Raw genomic sequence first — 19,973 nt, 5'->3', positions numbered from 1 at the left:
AGGCTTTGCATATTTCAGCAAAACAATGCTAAACGACATATTGCATTCATCACAGCAGCATGGCCTCACAGGAGAAGAGTCCAGCTGTTGAACTGGATTGCAAAACAGGAAAAATCCTCCTCCATGAAATGCCAAAATGTCTGTTTCAATATGTAATATGTTGATAAAGTTCTGTTGGAAATAAATTATGTAAAGTAGGGCTGTGCGATTAATCGATTTTAAATCTAAATCGGATTTATTAATCAAGACGATGTTAAAAAAAGGAAAATCGGAAAATGGATTTTCCTTTTTTGCAGCTGCAGCTACAGACAGAGCTCGTCTAGTCATCTTTGTTTGGTCAAGAAAATTGTAAATGTTGTCACTTTACTAAACTCAAGGAGGATTTACAGTATCTTTCAATTGCACTTCATTCCCAATAGGGAAATTTGTTTGTTATTTTTCTTTAAAAATAAAGATAAAATATTTGAAACAATTTATTCCATTGTCTTTTGTAGTTTTACCAAAAAAGTGTAAATCGAAATCGAAAATCGGGTTTTCAAAGAAAAAAATCGGGATTTTATTTTTGTCCAAAATCCCCCAGCCCTAATGTAAAGTATTTGCTGCCTTATATTTTAAGGGTTAATTTATTAGTTTTAGTACTGGATGTCTTTATATTGTTAATTATTTTAACTAACATTGTATTCAATCAGTTAGGCACTCAAACATTATGTCATAAAACAGACTTTTGACTGTCTCAGAACTGATCAAATCTTAATCTTTTCTTTCTTTGATCATCTGTTCACATTCTCCTTGGAATGCTCAGAAGTAAACCATGTTTCTCCTGAACTAAACTAAGCCTTTGTCATCACTTCGGAAAAAGAAAAGAAAAACAACCAAACAAAAAGCTTTTGTGATTCAATCAGCATAAACCTGAGGTTAAATGAAATGGTTTAATGAACGTGGAACATGGTTGTGTGAAGACAAAACTGATTTATGAATATATACAGAATGTTTCACTGCCTAATGAGCAATACTCCTCAAGTTTCAAATATGTCCATTTATCTTTTTTTCTTTTTCAAAGTCTGGCCTGCATGAAACAATAGTTATACCAATCGTTTTCTGTCTTTTGTGTTGAATAAACCCTACAGATTGTACTGAATTTCAGCGTTGTTGTGCTGTTCATGCTGGTGCGTGCTCATCATGAATCACCAGATTACTCACTACAGTTTGGAGTTATTAAGAAAACTTAACTTGGAGTTAAAGAAAGGGACAGGAGTGGCGGTTTGAATTCAACTCATTATTGCAGTTAAACTTGTACAGAGTAACAGATTACAAAGCTCATGGCACAGTCACTGAAAAAGAAAAATGAGGTGTGTATGTACAACAAGGAGGAAAAAGAAAAGCAGTTAACAATTTGGCTAATAGCAACACCAGGGGTAACATAAAAATGAAGATACTGTCATTTGGGAGATGAATTGATTATACAACAAAGAAAATATGAGATGAAACTTTGCAAAAATAATATTATTTCAAAAAAAGTACATTTAGCACTTCCACTGACAGATTCTATCCTAGTGTTTGACCTAGGTCCCAGTCAGAGCCTTTTCTTTTGACAAAAAGCTCAATTTTGACGGCAAACACCAAAAACATGACTGAAACTGCCAAGCACACCATCTGACTTCTTTTTGGGGAAATAGCTTAAGAGATTGTTTGCAGACGACCTACTCCGTTATAATAGAAACACTCTGATCTCTTCCAAAATGTCCATATATTAATCTTGAATCAGGTGCTGAGCGTCTTTAATTTAAACATTTACACTCCTTTGTGAAGAAACTAACAGCACAAGAGTCAGAGCTGACTCACAGCCACCGTGGGGCGCCAAGCTCAATTACACTCTTTGGGTACCACAGTTACGGAATTTTGTGACACCAACCCCACGACAGAAGTTATCACCACAAACCTATATATATCGTAGCAAAAAGTATTATTGCAAAAAATTTGGCGTGATCCCTAATTTTGGGCCCAAAATTTTAACAAATTCTTCCCATGGTGCAAAATGATGGCTCACGCTGGCTGTGATGCAAGCGATGCTTGGTGCAAGCTAAGACAACACTTTGACTTACACACTTCAGGTGGTCAGCAACCAAAACCACTAACACTACTGAGCACCACTGATCAGAACTAAACGTTGGCACCGGGCTACTGGAACTGGACAAAGACGACCTCACAAAAAAATCAAAACATGTTCTTCATTGTTATCATTGTGTCTCACTGGCAAAATCTTCACCCCACTGAAAAATGGATGATAACTATTTACACACACTTCAGCAAAACATAGAACTGAAAATGGTAATGTTATGAGGCATGGATAACTCAAGATATGGGATGTCTCTTTAAAGTTTTAAGATGTCAGATTCCAACATCAAATCTCGAAAATGTCCCCCAGAGATATAAACATTGAAATGAAAGAACCAAAAAAAGAAAAAAAAAGAAACCGAACCTTTGAACTTACTACATTTTTTCAATGTGACACATTTTCTTTAACACACACTGAATTGAACTTTTTCATCTTTTAACAAAACTAAACAAAAAAAAAAACATACAACATATTTTCTAAAACACAAAATAACAACAGTCTACATGTAAAAATATAACTTTACATACACAGTTTCAAAATAATGGTAAAGTTTTCCATTTTTGTTGCATACAATTTACAAATGTCTGTTTGTTGTTGCCTTGGATCGACATGAGGGAATAGAGCTGATGGAACTCCGGTCCCGTTCTGTCCTGCGCAGTGTGCCATACTAGTCAGAGGTTGAGGGGAATACAACAAAGTCAGTCGAAACTTTATAACACTGAGGGGCCTCTCCAACTTCTGTCAGTCCAGTCTTTGACAAAACAGCTCATACTCATAATAATAATAGTAATAATAATAATAATGATAATAAAAGAAGGAAAAAAAAAACAACAGAAATGGCACCCTCGTTATATATTGTATATATTTTTCTACATCTATATATAGATTGATTTTTTCAATAGATTCTTTTCCAGTTTCCGTGCCTTCTTGTTGAACGGTTGGGGTTTTTTAGCCATGTCAAAATGATGACCGACAGAGAACAATACTGTCAGATAGCAAATTGTGTTGTTTTCTTTTATTCACTTTTTTCTTTCTTTCTTTCTTTTTTTTCTTTCTTTTTTTACATTTTCTTTTTTTAGACATGTAAACCAGAACAGACAAAAAAAAGTCATAAGAGAAAAAAGATTCTTCTTTAAAAAAGAGAACGAGAGATAGCAAGAGAAGGGGGGGAGAAAACTTGTTTTACAACATACGACCACACACAGTACTGAAGACTACATTGGCTTACAGACAAGCCGATCAAAAATTGATAAAAAGCTGATAAGCTATAATACACTAAGAGGTGCATTGTCCAACGATCGAAACAGGACGAGGACTCGGGGCAGGAAAATGGGCTTGAGATTATGGAGGACCGGGGCGGGGGTTAATTTAGCTAAATCAAGCGTCTTTCCCATTGGGTCGAAGCCAGAACACGCTGTCTACTTACATATAAGCGTACAGTACATTAAATACAGTTAAATTTGTTTTTCCCCCCCCAAAAAATACTTTTTTTTTTTTTTTCTTTTTGACTTTTTTTAAATTCCCAGGTCTGGTAAAAAAACCTGACTGCATAGAACCTAACGACTAAAAACAGGTTTCCCTAAGCTTGCATTCTATGAAAAGACCAGGTAAATGTCCTCCTCTGGCAACTCGAATGATATGAACTCTAAAAAGGCACATTGGTAGAAGTGTGAATGTTCAAATTGCATCTGCAGGAGTGCTTAGGTGGGGCAAGAGTTTGGGGAGAGTGGTTGGGGCTCCAGTTCGGGGGGCGTAAGGCTCATGTAAGTAAAGAATTGGGATGTGGGGTGGGGGTGGGGGTCGGGGTCAGGTCGACTTGGTTTGAAAGCAGTTCAAACAGAGGTGAAAGGGGGCTTCCAGATTGACAAGAGAAACATATAAGTCTTCTCACAGATCTTTCAAGCAGACTAACGGAGGGGTAAAGGTTGTCATCAGAAGTTTAATTCTTGACCTATTTGTGCACGGTTTTCCCACTTGTACCTTCTTGGGGTGAAAGCTTTTATTTTTGCCAAAAAGTTTACAGAAGACCTAATTCTGAAGCAGGACGTCACCGGTAAGCTTTTCACTGGTTTCAACTGGTACATTGAGCTTAATTGAACTGAAAATTGAATTGAACTGGAAGGCATGTTCACCAGCTAGTTTCATTGGACTCATTTTAACAATGGATGAAATGTGTCAGGGACAGCCAACTGCTACAAATGTCCAAAACTAGTATCTCCAAAACCGTCATCATTCTGACACTCATTAGGAAACAATAGCATACTAATATTTAGCACATGGGTGCAGCTGCACCAACTGCATAGCTCTTATATCGCAAATGTGAATGAGAACAATATGCTTTGACGCTAGCACGGCAGAGGCAACGTGCTACAGCGTTGTGCTGATGCTGCTCTCAGACCCCGGTCACTACTGGTGTGAATTTCCCCGGTCCAATCAAGTCAGATGATCTACCTTTTAAAGGGATCCCCTTCCCTTGGAACTGCAAACTTCCAGTTCAGAACTTAGTGTCTAAGAGATTATGTGCGCCATTAATAAACAGCAAAAGCAGCTTAAAATGCTAGTTAAATGCAACACAGGGGAAAAAGTACCGTATTTTCTGGACTATAAGCTGCACCTGCATATAAGCTGCATCCACTCTATTTTAAAAAAAATAATAAAAAAAAGATATACAAGCCGCACCTGCGTACAAGCCGCACGGTTCAAAACCTATGAAAAAATTAGCGACTTATAGTCCAGAAAATACGGTATATATAATTATAGAACATAACTAAAAGTCTATTCTTTACACACCTCAAGTGTCAAATGAAAGCCCCGCTTCACCAGTGATAGTATTTGGGTTGTGGATAAGGTCTGATATTGGAGTTGGAGGTTTATGATCAACCACACTCTACAAGATGAAATAAGGGAATTTAAACAATCCAGCACAGGAGTGGTTGGACTCCTGCGTGCCCCTAGAAGAGAATGTACACCCCTAACCCCAATGATTGTTCCCTCGGTTCCCCTTCCCGGCATCATGTTCAATTACAGCTCTGCTTTTGTGAATGTTTCTGTTTTGCGCCCCCTTCAATCCTGCTATCTTTTACCATGACTGCACTAACACCGACAGCTCAGACACTCAGACTGGATCTAAGCTGCGTGACTCAGGACATTGGTTAAACCAATCCACTTCACTCTTCAGCGCTCACCCAGACACCAGTTGATTCATCTTTCATGCCATCTATCCATACTCTCGTTGATCTGCCTGGCTCAATATTTGTCACTATTTTCAGATGCAAATGGCAAGAAAATGCCTTTCCTTTCTGCTGCATGCACCTATTTTCAGCATTGCATGAGTTTTTCCTTCCTGCCTTCAATTGTCTCATTTCCAGCTTCAGTTACTGAAACACCCACGTTGCTCTGAAGTTTGATTGATTGATTATTGATTGAATCTCTGAGAACTCTCTTCCTCCCAGTAGATACACAGAGACCATTTGGGTACTAATGTCCAAGCTTTTATTACAGGTGTTAACACTATAAAGACATAGGTTTGCACTAGTTTGCAATGTTGCTATTACCATGAAGCACTAATAAAATACGTAAACTTTACTGTTTAGATTTGTTTTACACCAACAATCTAAATATTTGCACTTTAGCAGGGAATGTGTTAGAAAAAGAGAGCAAGTAATCCTTTCTCATTTAACCCGGCTTCTCTCTAGACATCTATGATAGTCAAGCATTTGGAAAGTTTTGTATTCATATCAGTCAAGCACCTCAGAGAAAGAAGCAGTGCCTCCTAATCTCTCCTTCATAGCACTTTCTTTCTTCTTAGTGTTGTAAAAGAGTGTCTGAGAGTGTGGCCGGTCCCAGAATGTTCCCGTTGACTTTCTACTTTTTCCTGCTTTGCTTCTCCATGTGCATCCGTCTGACTTTGCATCCAAGACGAGATCAGGCACAGCTTCATCCACAGTGTGGCGTTAGATTGCCGTTCAGTCAGAGATGCGCTGACGCTGCACTCTACAGCTGCGCAATGTTGCTTAAAAAATCTCTTTAAACACTTTGTGATATGTTTTGTTCCATTCTGAACATCCCTCCCCAACTCCAACCTTGCTCACTGCCCACGTCAAGTTGCACTTTTTAAACATTTTTCTTTTTTTTTCTTCATATATATGTATTTACTATATATACTGTATATTTATATTGAACCTTTTTGTTCTTTAAAACTGGGAATGCTGAAAAAAACGTGTACAAGTAGGAGAGTGTCTCTGATGGTGTGTTTCCAAAGATCTTTGTCCGTTTGCTATCGCTTTGCGTCAAAAGCTGTTTGTAGCGGTTCTGTTTTGACGTGTCCACGCTTGTCTCGAAGCCTCCCGTTCCGTTCAGCTGGAGATGCAAAGGGATGGAAGCGACTAACGCGACTCTGCAGTTCATGTTCTCGACAAACAGAGGAAAAGATGTTGAAGAGCAGGATCAGAGATGACAGATGAGAGGAGAGACAGAAACGGATCTGATTGGTCGGACCGAAATTCCAGGTAAATGATTGGTCTGCCTTGAGCAACAAAAGGGTTGATCGATTGCCAGGCTGTCATGGAAACGCTGTCAGAGGAAGTGGTCACTCATCATCTTGATGAACTCTGGCACCTTGGACCTGGACAGAAATAGCAATCATGTTGGAGGGAAGGATCCAGAGTGAAGGTTACATGCAACACAAGCACGTCAACATAGGAAATAAGATGTACTTTAAAGAGGGTTTTAAAGTATAACAATAGTGATCTTAAAAGAATAAACATCAGACGCATGCATGATGCCATTGTTGCATTATCTCTGATGATAATGCAACTCTTTTCAAACTGATATAGTTGTTGCCAGTACTCGAGTTGTAAAAGAAAATCAGGGGGATGGTGGATTTAATCATATGGGAACAGATAATTTGTGCTGATTACAAATAATATAATATATTACAAATAATAGCAGTGACCAAAACACCTGCAGAAATACTGCAGGAATGACATAGCAGCAGTTAAATGCAGCCTTCTGTAAGCTTTAAATATCCACTGGGCTTACATCAAATACATCAAAACACAACAATAAAAAACACTTTTCTGAACTTATCAATATGACTCTGTCCTTCACAGGATAAGTAACATGGATCACTGCAAAAACTCAAAATCTTAACAAGAATATTTGTCTTATTTCTAGTTAAAATGTCTCATTTTAGTAAAAAAAATATCATTAAACTTAAAACAAGACTCATCACTGGAAAAAACAACCATTTTCACCTGTTTCAAGTAGATTTTCACTTAAAATAAGTAGAAAAATCTGCTAGTGGAACAAGATTTTTTTGCTTGTAAATAAGAAGATAAATCTTGTCCCACTGGCAGATTTGCCTACTTATTTCAAGTGAAAATTTACCTGAAAAAGGTGAAAATTGTCACATTTTTCTGGTGAGTCCTCTAAATGTTGAAATAGCAGTAAAACCACATTCATTGATGAAATGACATAAGGGATGGAAAGGGGGGATGGCAGTTTTACAGGAGGGATGATTTGGACTTTTTTTATTTCAGGGGGGGATGCCATCCCCCCTCATCCCCCCTCAACTCCAGTACTGGTTGTTGCAGCAACAAGCATATCAGCTGCAATGCTGCATGAGTTGGAAAAGGATGACTGGGGCGGTAAAGGATGACGAATATACACTCGTGCAAAAGAGATGGCACGCCCTCTTTCATTTCTAAGTTTTTAATGTCCGAACATAAAAATAAAAATCATCTGGTCCTTACCACCTCTCAAAACAACGGAGATACAACCTCAGATGAACAAAAACCCAGGACATATCACATACTACTATTCTTTGTTTAACAAAGGCGAAGGCAAAAGAACCTACTAAACTGATGCTCATGATGAGCACATCAGCAGATGTTAGCACCTCCATAAAAGCTGCTGATCTGGAGCATTTAAGCCCATTAATCTGGGCTTCATCAGATTAATAGGCAACTATGTGGAATGTATCATTCTGCAGCAGCAGCTATTATCAAGAAGCAGAAAACATTCAACGCAGTTGCCAGTCTCCCCAGAAGTGAACGTCTCAGGAAGCTGAATGGTGAATGGACCCCACTTCACAGTGCTATTGCTGTCTAGGTCCTTCAACGTGCTTTGCAATGTGTTTATCTTTCATCTATTCACACAAACCTCACATTGTGTCTGCTTTACGGGTATATGCTCTTTATACACAGAAGTGCTTTCTTTCTACAATCATACCCTGATACGCATATGGGAGGCAATGTTGGGTCCAGCATTGAAGGGGATCCTAGAACCCTGACCAACCCAGCCAAGGCTTCATCCAAAGTACACGTCCTTCAAGTTCACCTTGGAGGAAAAACCTCTTTTTTATTTTACGTCACTGGGTCATGCATAGTAGGGGTGTAACAATATATCGTGCCACGAAATTTCACGATACAAAAATGTCACGAAACGTGTCGTGGAAGTGACAAAGTGTATCACGATATTGGGTTATTAATATTAATCTATTCTATGTTGAGTAGTAACGCGCATCCGACCGCGCCTCGACCCGCGGACCAAAATCTTCCTCCGCTCAGAAGAAACTAGTCCTATTTTGCGGTCCTGTTTTGAGCTCTGAACCTTTACTTATGTAAGGCTGGTGTAGAGTTAAGCCTTACCTTAATTAAATTAAACCTTTTTGGGATCGTGAGTAGGATAAACACGGGGACAACTTCTGCTGAGTTCCAGTGTACTTTAATGTCCCTCAACAGTGTAGGATTTTAGAACATCAACACAGCACCTAGTGCCGTACTGTGGCGTATCACTCCGCCCAATCTAAAACAGACTAATCACTACAGATAAACTGAGTAGTGTCATTATAGTCCCTGATTTACATCAGAATATAAAGAATATATTTATAAAATAATCAACCCTGAATTACCAAAATAACCTTCTTAACAAAAATAAATCTCCTCTTACACTTATAAGGTGAGAATGAATCAATCTTTTTTATGATGTAAAATTGTATGTATTTATTTACTTTTATTTATTTATTTAATTTTAGTTGTTAAATTTCTGGAAAAGAAAAAAGTCAAATCATACATGAGAGAAACTATTCAGTTTGTTTATTTGTACTTGTATGAAACTGAAGATGCATAATGCAAACCTGACATTTACTTTTAGTTCAGTTTGTGGAAAATGGTTGGCCTGGCTTTCTCTTTAAAACTTAAACACTTATAAAGCATTACAAACTGTAACAATAGAGCAAACGTACAGCATTGTTTTGTATTTTGTGTCTTTCAAATAAAAGACATTTTTTTCCAGTCATATGTTCCTCATTCAAGGTTGTTAAAAAAATACTGTTATAATATCGTATCGTATCGTTATCGTGACCTCAATATCGTGTATCGTACCGTATCGTGAGATTAGTGTATCGTTACACCCCTAATGCATAGTGATCCAAACAACATACCACGGTGTTGCCCTGGCCGAGTCAAAGTCCAGACTTCAACCTGACTGAAGTGCTGTGGTGAGAGCTATGCAAACGTGAACTCTAAAAAACCTTAATGAACTGAAAGCTTGTGGTCAAAAAGTATAAGTAAGTGTCATAATGTGATGGACTAATAACATACAGGGAACACTCAAATAAAGTTAGTACCGTAGAAGTTGGTTCCATACGCTATTAAATCATGGGTACTTAGGTTTTTCACAAAGCTTCTGCACGTGTTTAATGTAAATGACATGGTGTAAGTGTTGATCTGAGGTTGTTTTTACCTACTTTTAAAGCCGCATAATAACCAGATTTTTTTTAAACACTCTAATTTCAAAAAATGTACAACTTAAACTAATTACCAAATCTGTACCACAGACAATAAGATACAGATAATACGAGAGCATTTGCTTTTCTTCTCTGCAATTAAACTTGCCAACTTTATTGGCTGCCGAGAAGTTTGAACATAATCAATCAAAGCAGAAAAGAAATGGATGCTCTTTCTTTTTTCCCTATATGTAACAGTTTTATGAAAGACATTGGAGGAGCTCCACAATTCAACATGCAGAACAAATGCAATATCACTGTAGAGAAAAAACAGGAATGACACATATCAAGTACAAAACAGTCACAAATTCTCACAGTCAACACAAAAAAAATCACACTTACTGCCAATCTGTTGTTAAAATGTACCCAGACCAGACAGACACTCATGTTCTTAGCCTCAGTTTTCAGCCAGAGTCAATATCATCAGTTCTGCCAGACTTTAACTGTCAGGTTGTGACAGTTAATGTCATTGAAAATTTGACACGTTTATCACGAGCTTCGTGCTGTCTATGTACGTCTTAACTAGGTGCGACAATGCAACTGGTAGAGTGAAAGGACCTTTCTGCTTGCTTGGATTGAAAATAAAAAAAATAAATATTTAACAAGTGTACACACTCGAGAATGTAAAAATAAGAAAGAAACTAAATAATTGATGTAATAAGTTGACCCTCTTCCAATATCTAATTAGGAATGTATATATGACACATTACAAATATAGGGCCTCATTCATGTAATCTGCACATAAATCTCCTTTTAAATAAAAAAATTGTCTGCATTCATGGACCCCGCGTAAAAAGAACACAAACTACTACTGCTGCTCTCTTGTTAGCATAAACCGCCACTCAGGGAACACCATATGAGGAGATGATGTCTACGACGTAATCTATGCACACTATGTGAAGGTGCATCCTCATCCTACGTTTTACCTGTCTACAGTCGGAGGGGAGATATCCCGATGTGTCTGCAGACTACTGCATTAGGGACCTCTTCATCAGAGACAGCGACATGCTTCCACAGCAGTCAACAACCAACTCCCAAGATATATTTATATTGTATATATACTATATTACGACGGAGTATTAGGGCCAAACTATGACAAAAAAATTACGAGAATAAAGTCATAATATTACGAGAATAAAGTCATAATATTACGAGAATAAAGTTGTAATATTTTGAAAATAAAGTCATAATATTACGAGAATAAAGTTGTAATATTTCGAGAATAAAGTCATAATATTATGAGAATAAAGTCGTAATATTTTGAGAATAAAGTCATAATATTACGAGAATAAAGTCGTAATATTGCGAGAATAAAGTGGTAAAATTACGAGAATAAAGTCGTAATGTTGCGAGAATAAAGTAGTAATAGAATAAAGTCTTTATTTTATTCTCGCAACATTACGACTTTATTCTCGTAATTTTACCACTTTATTCTCGCAATATTACGACTTTATTTTCGTAATGTTACGACTTTATTCTCGTAATGTTACGACTTTATTCTCGTAATGTTACAACTTTATTCTCGTAATGTTACGACTTTATTCTCGTAATTTTACGCCTTTATTCTCATAATATTATGACTTTATTCTCATAATATTACAACTTTATTCTATTACGACTTTATTCTCGCAACATTACGACTTTATTCTCATTATATTATGATTTTATTCTCGTAATTTCCAATTTTTTTTGTCTTAGTTTGGCTCTAATACTCCGTCGTACTATATACATTATATTGTTATATTATATAATAAAGCCAAGTGATGCTTTGACACAAACACACCATATAGTGCATTAATGTTGTCATGTCTGATAATAACCAGAAACATGTATGTGCACTCTTATATTCACAGAAGTTCTACGTGTGATCAGAGGCAGCAGTAGATTTCTTTTGCTCACATTTTATGAATGATCCCCCTGTTTGTACAGTGAACCGCAAGTATAAGGCTGAGCGGATTCAGCTTAGTTATACGCTCATGTAACCGTGCACTTTCACTTTCACTGAAACTGTAGATTACTAATGTTGGACCTAAAACAGGAACTCTTGCATCTTTCTTTTTGCCCAGGTCAGCGCCCCCATTCCCCAAACAAAATCCACATAAATAAGATTATGATATTGATTTAGAAATAAACTAAAGTGATATTTCTGATCCAGTCACATTGTCATTTTTAATGGTTAAAACGTACAAAGACAACACGTGAATAAGCTGTTCATCTTTTTTTTTTCTTTCCATATTTTCATGATGAAAAGAGATTATTTTGTAATTAATTCATTAATTAATTCAAAGCCAGAATTTGAAAAAAAATTGCCTAAACGTCACTAGTGACGTTTACTAGAGACAATTGTTGTGATTATAATTTTTTAAGTCATCACTTAGGTTTCTGGCCAGCCTTTTGAATGACTGATTCTTGAGTTTGGGTTAAAGGTACAACAGCAGATTAGTGTATAAGTGAAATCTTCTGACCATTCAGGGGGAGGAGATGTTGCTGCATTTTACATTTGTCCCATGGGGTTGGGTCCGTCACCCATGGCGGCAGCAGCGTGGTGTACGGCAGCCAGAGCCAGCGGAGTTCCGTCTGACGTCACGCTGACCTTCTCTTCCTCGCGCCGCTTCAGGCAGGCTGCCTTGGGGTTCAGGTTTCGCTCTGGACAAGGAGAAAGGTAAGAGACATGCTTCACATTTCTGCTGCTCTCTCAGTTTTGTGTTCATGAGATTTGGGTTCATCTGGGGAAGTAAAACAGCAAAGATGCTGCAGAAGAAACTTCAGTGTGCTTGAACACAATCAACAGGTGGCCTTGCTGCCCTCTCCTGGAGCCGCTGGAAGGCTACATGTTGAAAACATCAAACCTTGGTTTCCTAAGTTAGGGGCGCAATGCTGCTTACAGAAAATACTTTCAATACAAAGCGGTTGGCATTTGTTTTAGAACAATGTTCATGAACAGAACGGTCTACTTTGCAATCAGTTCGGTAATAGGGCTGGGCGGTATGGACCAAAAGTCATATCTCGATATTTTCTAGCTGAGTGGCGATACTCGATATATATCGATATTTTTTCTGTGCCATAATTGGGGCTTCCCCCAAAGCATTATAGCATAGCATCTCTGTTAGCTTCATTTTTTTCTGAGGCAAACCATTAAAAAAACAGTCAGTTTTAATACAAAGCCTCGTGCCAAATGTCACACAGGTTCCTTTGTTAATAGAGGTCTGCACAATATCAAAATGTATAAAACAAATGAAATAAAAATAAACTGCCTGCATATATAGAATAAAAATGCTTCTTGAATAAAATAAAACAAATATCCCTTTCCTGCATAACAATTAAATTAAAATACACTGTGCAATTAATACAATGTAGACAGTAACAGGCAGACTTTTCCACTGAGGTTGACAGTTGTGCAAATAACAAAACATTTGTGCAAATCTCAAATAAAACATTCAAGTCAATTTGTCACAAAATCATAATTTTTATTTATTTATTTTTTTAAATCGATATAAACGATATTGTCTCGTACCAAATCGCGTTTGAAAATATATCGATATATATTAAAATCTCGATATATCGCCCAGCCCTATTCGGTAATAAGTTTGATGAAATACAATGCTGTGGTCATCATCCAGGGTCAGTGATGGGTTTTATTGGGAGATTCATAATAATCAGCTTTTGACACTCATACACAACTTGATGCCTTTGTCCTCATTATAGAACTTGATAACTGTAAAAAGAAAAATCCATAATGAGGGGTAATGATTCTGTAATTTTCAAGCTTTGAATGAAGACACATTGATTTATAATTTGAATTGTCCAAATTACAACAGGGATGGTGACTCTCCAGGCTTAAAATAAACTCGCTTTTGGGCTGAAATGTTCCAAGAGAAGCACGTCACATGTTCATCCTTCCCTGCCTGCCTGCAGAAACAACCTAACAGCCAGGATCATAATCCCTCCGTCACACATCAGCTCCAGTAATTCCCAGGATTCACGATTTATAGCTTTAGAGCCTGATATTGAGATATTTCGCAAATATAGCCAACTTTAACTATGTTAACAAGTTTAATTGTAACGAGATATTCTTTGAAAAGCTGTGAGAACCATAAAACTTGTTCTTGCAGTCTGAAACTAACTCACGATTTACTTTATATCCTATACATGTGACAACATGATCTACAAAACAAACTCATTGTGCATTTTCATTTGGAACTGACCTCGAACTTGTTGCTCTAGACTGAGGATGACGGCCACGGCCTGGTGCAGGATCAGCAGCTTGGTCTGGGGTTTGTCACTCTTCAGGTGCAGCTGGACCATCCTGCCCAGCTCCTTGAACGCCTCGTTGATGTCACGGACACGCAGGCGCTCCCGCGCGTTGTTGGCCATCCTCCGCTCCCTCTCTCTCTCCATCTTCTGTTCAGGACTCAAGTCCTCATCATCGGCGTTGCTAAAATGGGCAACGAGGAGGCGCAAAAGAGACGGCGGTGGCAGGCGGGGGAAGACGGGAAAACAGAGGGAGAAGAAGGATCCGAGGATTAAGGTGCAGGTCATATTTTTGTAGTAAGTCAGGGCTGCATGTCTGAGTTCCAGCTCATCCATCTGGAAACTATTTTTGTAACTATACTTGCTGAATTTCATGATATCAACCTTGGTTATGAAGTTAAAAAAAATTAAATAAACCATATAAATCAAAATGGTGCGATACAGGTGGACGAGACTTCCTTCTATTGCAGATAAACACAGGTTGCTATTTATACCGCAGAGGTAACGGGATCAGTTCTCCCACTTAGCACTAAGATGGTTTTCTTTTTTTATATCAGTGACTCTAACTCATCGGATCATAATCATGTTTTCACTGCGCAGTTTACAATGTATATCAGTGAAACTCTTCAAAACTGCACTATATTCTTCTGATGTTTCCCAAATGTCTTATGAATGTATACACACTATTGACGCAAGATGCAATATTGCACCAAGCACACGCAGCTGAAGTCTCAAAGTGTTTAACAATGCAAATACAGAGTAACCTCTGAAGTAAAGTTGGCTAGATATGGTGCACGCCACCGCCAGCATGATATCTGTTGTCAAAGCACATGTCCTCCTGTTACATATCTTCCGAGAAGTGATCGAAACTGTAACTATCTATTATATGTATGTGTGTCTCTACAACCTCATACTTTAACTTTAAATGGTCTTGTTGGGAGTTCGAACCCACAAGGTTTTTTTATCTGCTTTATCTCAAGTTAAGAGATGGCACAATTATTTTTTTATGAATCCTACAACATGGACATTTCCATGCCTTATAAACATTTTTGAAATGGTTGCATCATCATCATCATCATCATGTAAAAATTCTGGGTTTGGGATCCAAATGTTTCAAATTCCGGTTTTCCTCCCGGTGAAAATGATATACAGCTTGTTGATCGCTGGAGGACTGAAGGAACTTTAACTGTGTCCAGAGAGGGAAAAAAAACACCAGTTTCTCATTTTTTAATCAATTAAAACTCCACGTACTCATTTTTTTTTTTTTATCCCTGATTTTTTACCCATTTCATCATCCAGTGCTCATACCTAAGTAACAGTCCTGGGCTCTCCTCTGCCAACCCAGGGAGGGCCCTACACCGAGCTCAGGTCTCCTTCTTAACCTGAGGAGTGAGCAGCAGCTTCTTTTCACCAGAGGTGAGGATTCTCTGACCGGACGTAGCACGTGGAAGGATCACGTTATTCCGGCCAGATCCTCCCCACCCCATCTGGCGCCCCGGTTGGCCAGAGGGGGCAGTAGAGCCCAGGACTGTGTGCATGTTTTTGTGAGGGTAGCTCACATTAGCTACTCAAGGGAACACGGGGAGAACATGCAAACTCCACACAGAAAGATCCTTTCACCAACCCCACCCAGGGTGTGGGTGCTGAAGTCATGGGGGAACTAACACGCACTTCAGCGCCCACAGCGTCCCCGGCGGGAATCGAACCCAGGACTTTCTAGCTGTGAGACGGCTGCACTACCTGCTGCGCCACCTTGCCCCCCCTTACTCAAGTTTTTACCTTTAATCCTTTCAAACAGTTTCAAAACCTTTGTGAAGGCTAGCTTGTCTGCAGCAGGGTCCTTGCTGTCACAGTTCCTGTTGGTGTTGATTTCCCAACCATGACACGGTTAAATGGCACTTTGTTGAGAATAGTGAACGTGGGCACTACTCTGTTGTGTGAGAAACAGTTAAAACCAGGCTCAAGACCGTGGAGAGACTGATGAAGTTAGCCAGGAGCTGCATAAGAACATCTGTCCCTCTATCAACTTGGCTGCAGCCACGTTATAAAAGGAAGATGCTTAGAGGACACAGTCTCCGTATTGATTGGTGTATTTAGCTGCTTCTCATCACACTTGATCACTTCATCAAAGTTCAGAGGCTGGTTCCCAAAACACTCCAAGCTCAAAGTCTTTCCATGTCAGGAAATTACTTCTTTGGTTCTTTTCACAAAATGTTATTGGAATCATTCTCTTAGATTAACTACTGAAGACAAAAGTACCTTAATGCAGTGTCTCCCAACCTGGGGTCCGGCCCCCCCTGGGGGGGCGCCAGAGATCTCTGGGGGGGCGCGAAACTTTGTCCGCTTTGAAATTATGCAGTTGTAAAAATTATATTTGCGCATGAGTCATTCATAAGACATTGTTAGGAATAATTTATGAATGTCTTTGAATATTTTTTCTGTTTTTTATACACTGGTGACAAACACAGGAAATTATTCATTACTTATTATTATATCATTACTCAACATTTAATCTACTCCAACAGGTTGTTAAAGGAAAAATGTTTAAAATAGTTTTTTCTCATATTAAAAGAGAAATTTTTCTGAAATATTTTGATGTCCTTTTATGTCCTTTTGTGCGTATTTTATACATTGGTGACACAAAATGAAGGTGAGAAAAACAAAGTCATATGTATACAGGGTAAATCGAAGAGAAATGTATGAAAAAAAACATAATTAATGTTCATTTTTCCAATTAAAGACTATTTTGGTGCTAGTGAGTACGGGTCGGGGGGCCCGGCTGGTCTTAGACACAAGTAGGGGGGGAACAAGGAAAAAAGGTTGGGAACCACTGACTTAAGGTACCTAAAGGTACCTCCTCTATACCAAGATAGTACAAACTCATTAGAAGTTAATTTACAGGCTGTTTACAATCATCTATTGGGTATCAATGACATGGAAGTGTAGGCCAAACTCGTGGAGCATGGAAGTGTTTTGGGTTAATGTGCATCCCAGCCGAGCTGATAGTTTTGATAGAAGTGAACGTCTGAGCGCTTGGCGGGGTCACCTAGATCTTCACCTCTCAATAGATTTTAGATCCTTGTTGTCAAGGTCCTCTTTCTTGGGCTCGAGGGCCTTCCCGTCCTGCAGCAGGTTCTCGTCCCCCTCATCCTCAGACTTGATCTCGGAGCTGACGGAGGAGGCGCTCTGGCCCTGAAGGCCTGAAGACAGAGCTGCAGGAGGAGAGAAGAACGGAGGAATTAGAGAGATACACGTAGAAAATATCATCTCTGTCATCTGAATGAAGAGCAGAGGATTTGGTTGAAGTCTACAGTCTGAAGTAATCCAAGGTAGTTTGTAGCAAAGAGAGAACAGATCTGTAGTTCTGTGGCCTATAAAATGAACGTACAGTCTTACAGACACGTATCTGTTGAACCAGAGTGTGTCCAAGGAGGGGATGCCTTGATGCATTCCTGTTTCTAGGTAGCTTTAACTTTGACCTTTATACCTAAAACTGTTTCTTAAAAAATACCAGAAAATGTTGCTTTGCGCTCCTAAAATTAGACAGACATTAAAAGCAGTTGGCAAAAAATGTAACTTTAAACAACTTTTGAGGAGGTATATGAAGGTGGGCAGAAAAGGAAACAAAGAACCCAAATGTGGTTATTTATGACGTTATTTTATAATGAATGAGTTTTGAACTTGTGAACAAACATTGGCAGAATTTTACCAGCCGTTGACATTAGAGCTGTTACGGACAGAGGTGTCAAGTAGCGAAGTACAAATACTTTGTTACCTTACTTAAGTAGAAATTTTGATTATCTATTCTTCACTGGAGTAATTATTTTTCAGACGACTTTTTACTTTTACTCCTTACATTTTCACACAATTATCTGTACTTTTTACTCCTTACATTTTAAAAACAGCCTCGTTACTCCATTTCATTTCGGTCTTTAATAAAAACTATCCAGTTAAATTGCTCCATCCGGATAGAGTGAATTTGGTTGTGGTTGTTTCAGATGTTCTTGTCCAGTTTTGTTCTTACATCCGTTCCCTCAGATTCCTGCAACTAAACTTGGATGTACATTCCAATAAAGGTTAGGATAAATGATAACATGCCTCTGAAGTTTGACTTTTTGCACCATTACAATACTTATAGGCAACTAGTCATCATATCTCCTGCTCTCTGAAACACATGTTAATGCTCAATAGTACACATATATGCTTCTTTAATATATTTGCATTATACTAAGATACATTCATTTTCAATGGCTTTTGTCCTTAATGGCTTTTTCCCCCTTACATTACTTTTACTTTTATACTTTAAGTAGTTTTGAAACCAGTACTTTTATACTTTTACTTGAATAAAAAACTTGAGTTGATACTTCAACTTCTACAGGAGTATTTTTAAACTCTAGTATCTATACTTCTACCTGAGTAATGAATGTGAATACTGAAGACACCTCTGGTTACGGATCACCAATGAGCCGCGCCGGATCCACATGATCTGCAGGTTTTACATTTTTTTTGTCTTCTTGAGACTAGAAAAGACATTCCTAGTGGGGTGGATGTCGTTGGTTCAACGTAGCAGCATAAATCACCTTAGGAGTCATACATAATTTAAAGTATAAAAACCATCTGTGGGATAAATCCTGAACTGACAGAAACTGTAGTTTGCTGCTTTTTATCATTCTGCCAACATGCTGTAGATACACAGTCCTGGCTGAGAGCATCTTATTCTCTAGTCCCCCCCCACAAAGATGGCAGCATGGGAGAGTGGCGGTGCAGCTCTCCACCCTCCCACTGTCTCTCCTCCGCTCAACACTGCAGCCTTTATTTGACATCTGTATGGATCCTTCACTGGTACACTGCCAACATTTCAGTCAACACAAAACACTCAAGCAGCCTGTTCCCAGACGCATGCACACGTGCACACACACACACACACACACACACACACACACACACACACACACACACACGCGGCCAACTGTCAGCCATTTTGAATCTCTGTCTGCCTGACTGGAAGCATTTTGTGTGCCGCTTTGAGTGACGGCTTGTGTTTGGTTTTGCGTGCTTCTTCATATACAATCGGCTGTGTGTTGGTGCACAAATAGCTGCTGTGAAATAGACGTTAAGCTTGTGAAAAGAGACTTTGTGCTTGTGGAAGTCTGGCCGATACCAGACAGACACAACCTGACGTCGGCGGATGCGCCTCCGTTTTGAATAATGCTTCCTTTTCTCTTCTTTTTCCACTTACACCCACCCCACCGGTTCTGAGCTGTCTTTACCTATCTGCTTCCTCCATAGCTGGGGGCCAGGCCTAGCAGAGTTTCTATCTGAAGTAGGGATGGGCGGGATGGACAAAAAAATGTATCACGATAATTTCTGGCATTTATCCCGATAACGATAAAAATGACGATAAACTACACCAATTAAATTGAATTAATAAAAGATCCACGTTCCGCCATGTTTGTTAAACAAAAACGTATCAACGGGAATTTATCCTTCCTTCTTTCTTTCTTTCTTTCTTTCTTTCTTTCTTTCTTTCTTTCTTTCTTTCTTTCTTTCTTTCTTTCTTTCTTTCTTTCTTTCTTTCTTTCTTTCTTTCTTTCTTTCTTTCTTTCTTTCTGGCTCATTTCTTCCTTCCTTCCGTCATCAACGGGAATTTATCGTTTTTACCTCGAGATACAAATTCTTAACGTGGGGAATTTTTTTGACGGTATATCATAAACGGTAAAATATCGCCCATTCCTAATCTGAAGTGTACCAAATGAATTAAATGAGTTGACTTATTTATTGGTGAGTTTTTTTTTCCGTAATACACTGGGCAGAGAA

The 19,973-nt window shown here is 38.5% G+C and overlaps 1 protein-coding gene across 3 annotated transcripts in view; it reads right to left on the bottom strand.

Annotated features, from left to right (window-relative positions):
• Positions 1–1,255: 1,255 nt before the first annotated feature.
• Positions 1,256–19,973, bottom strand: part of LOC133455535 (transcription factor 4-like) — a 312,468-nt gene continuing 293,750 nt past the window's right edge. For 2 of the 3 annotated variants that reach the window (XM_061734617.1, XM_061734618.1), the window contains 4 exons: positions 17,215–17,368; positions 14,111–14,340; positions 12,404–12,551; positions 1,256–6,740 (listed from right to left, as the gene is read on the bottom strand). In XM_061734617.1, the coding sequence (XP_061590601.1) occupies positions 6,692–6,740; positions 12,404–12,551; positions 14,111–14,340; positions 17,215–17,368 (581 nt within the window). In that variant the 3' untranslated portion in view covers positions 1,256–6,691. Of the gene's footprint in view, positions 6,741–12,370; positions 12,552–14,110; positions 14,341–17,214; positions 17,369–19,973 lie in introns of all 3 variants that reach the window. The other variant, XM_061734619.1, reaches the window with a different exon arrangement.

This window comes from Cololabis saira, chromosome 11 (assembly GCF_033807715.1).
Source record: "Cololabis saira isolate AMF1-May2022 chromosome 11, fColSai1.1, whole genome shotgun sequence".
In the NCBI taxonomy this organism is placed as follows: Eukaryota; Metazoa; Chordata; class Actinopteri; order Beloniformes; family Belonidae; genus Cololabis; species Cololabis saira.
Note: the sequence above shows the minus strand (reverse complement) of the source record. Positions and strands in the feature narration are given on the sequence as shown.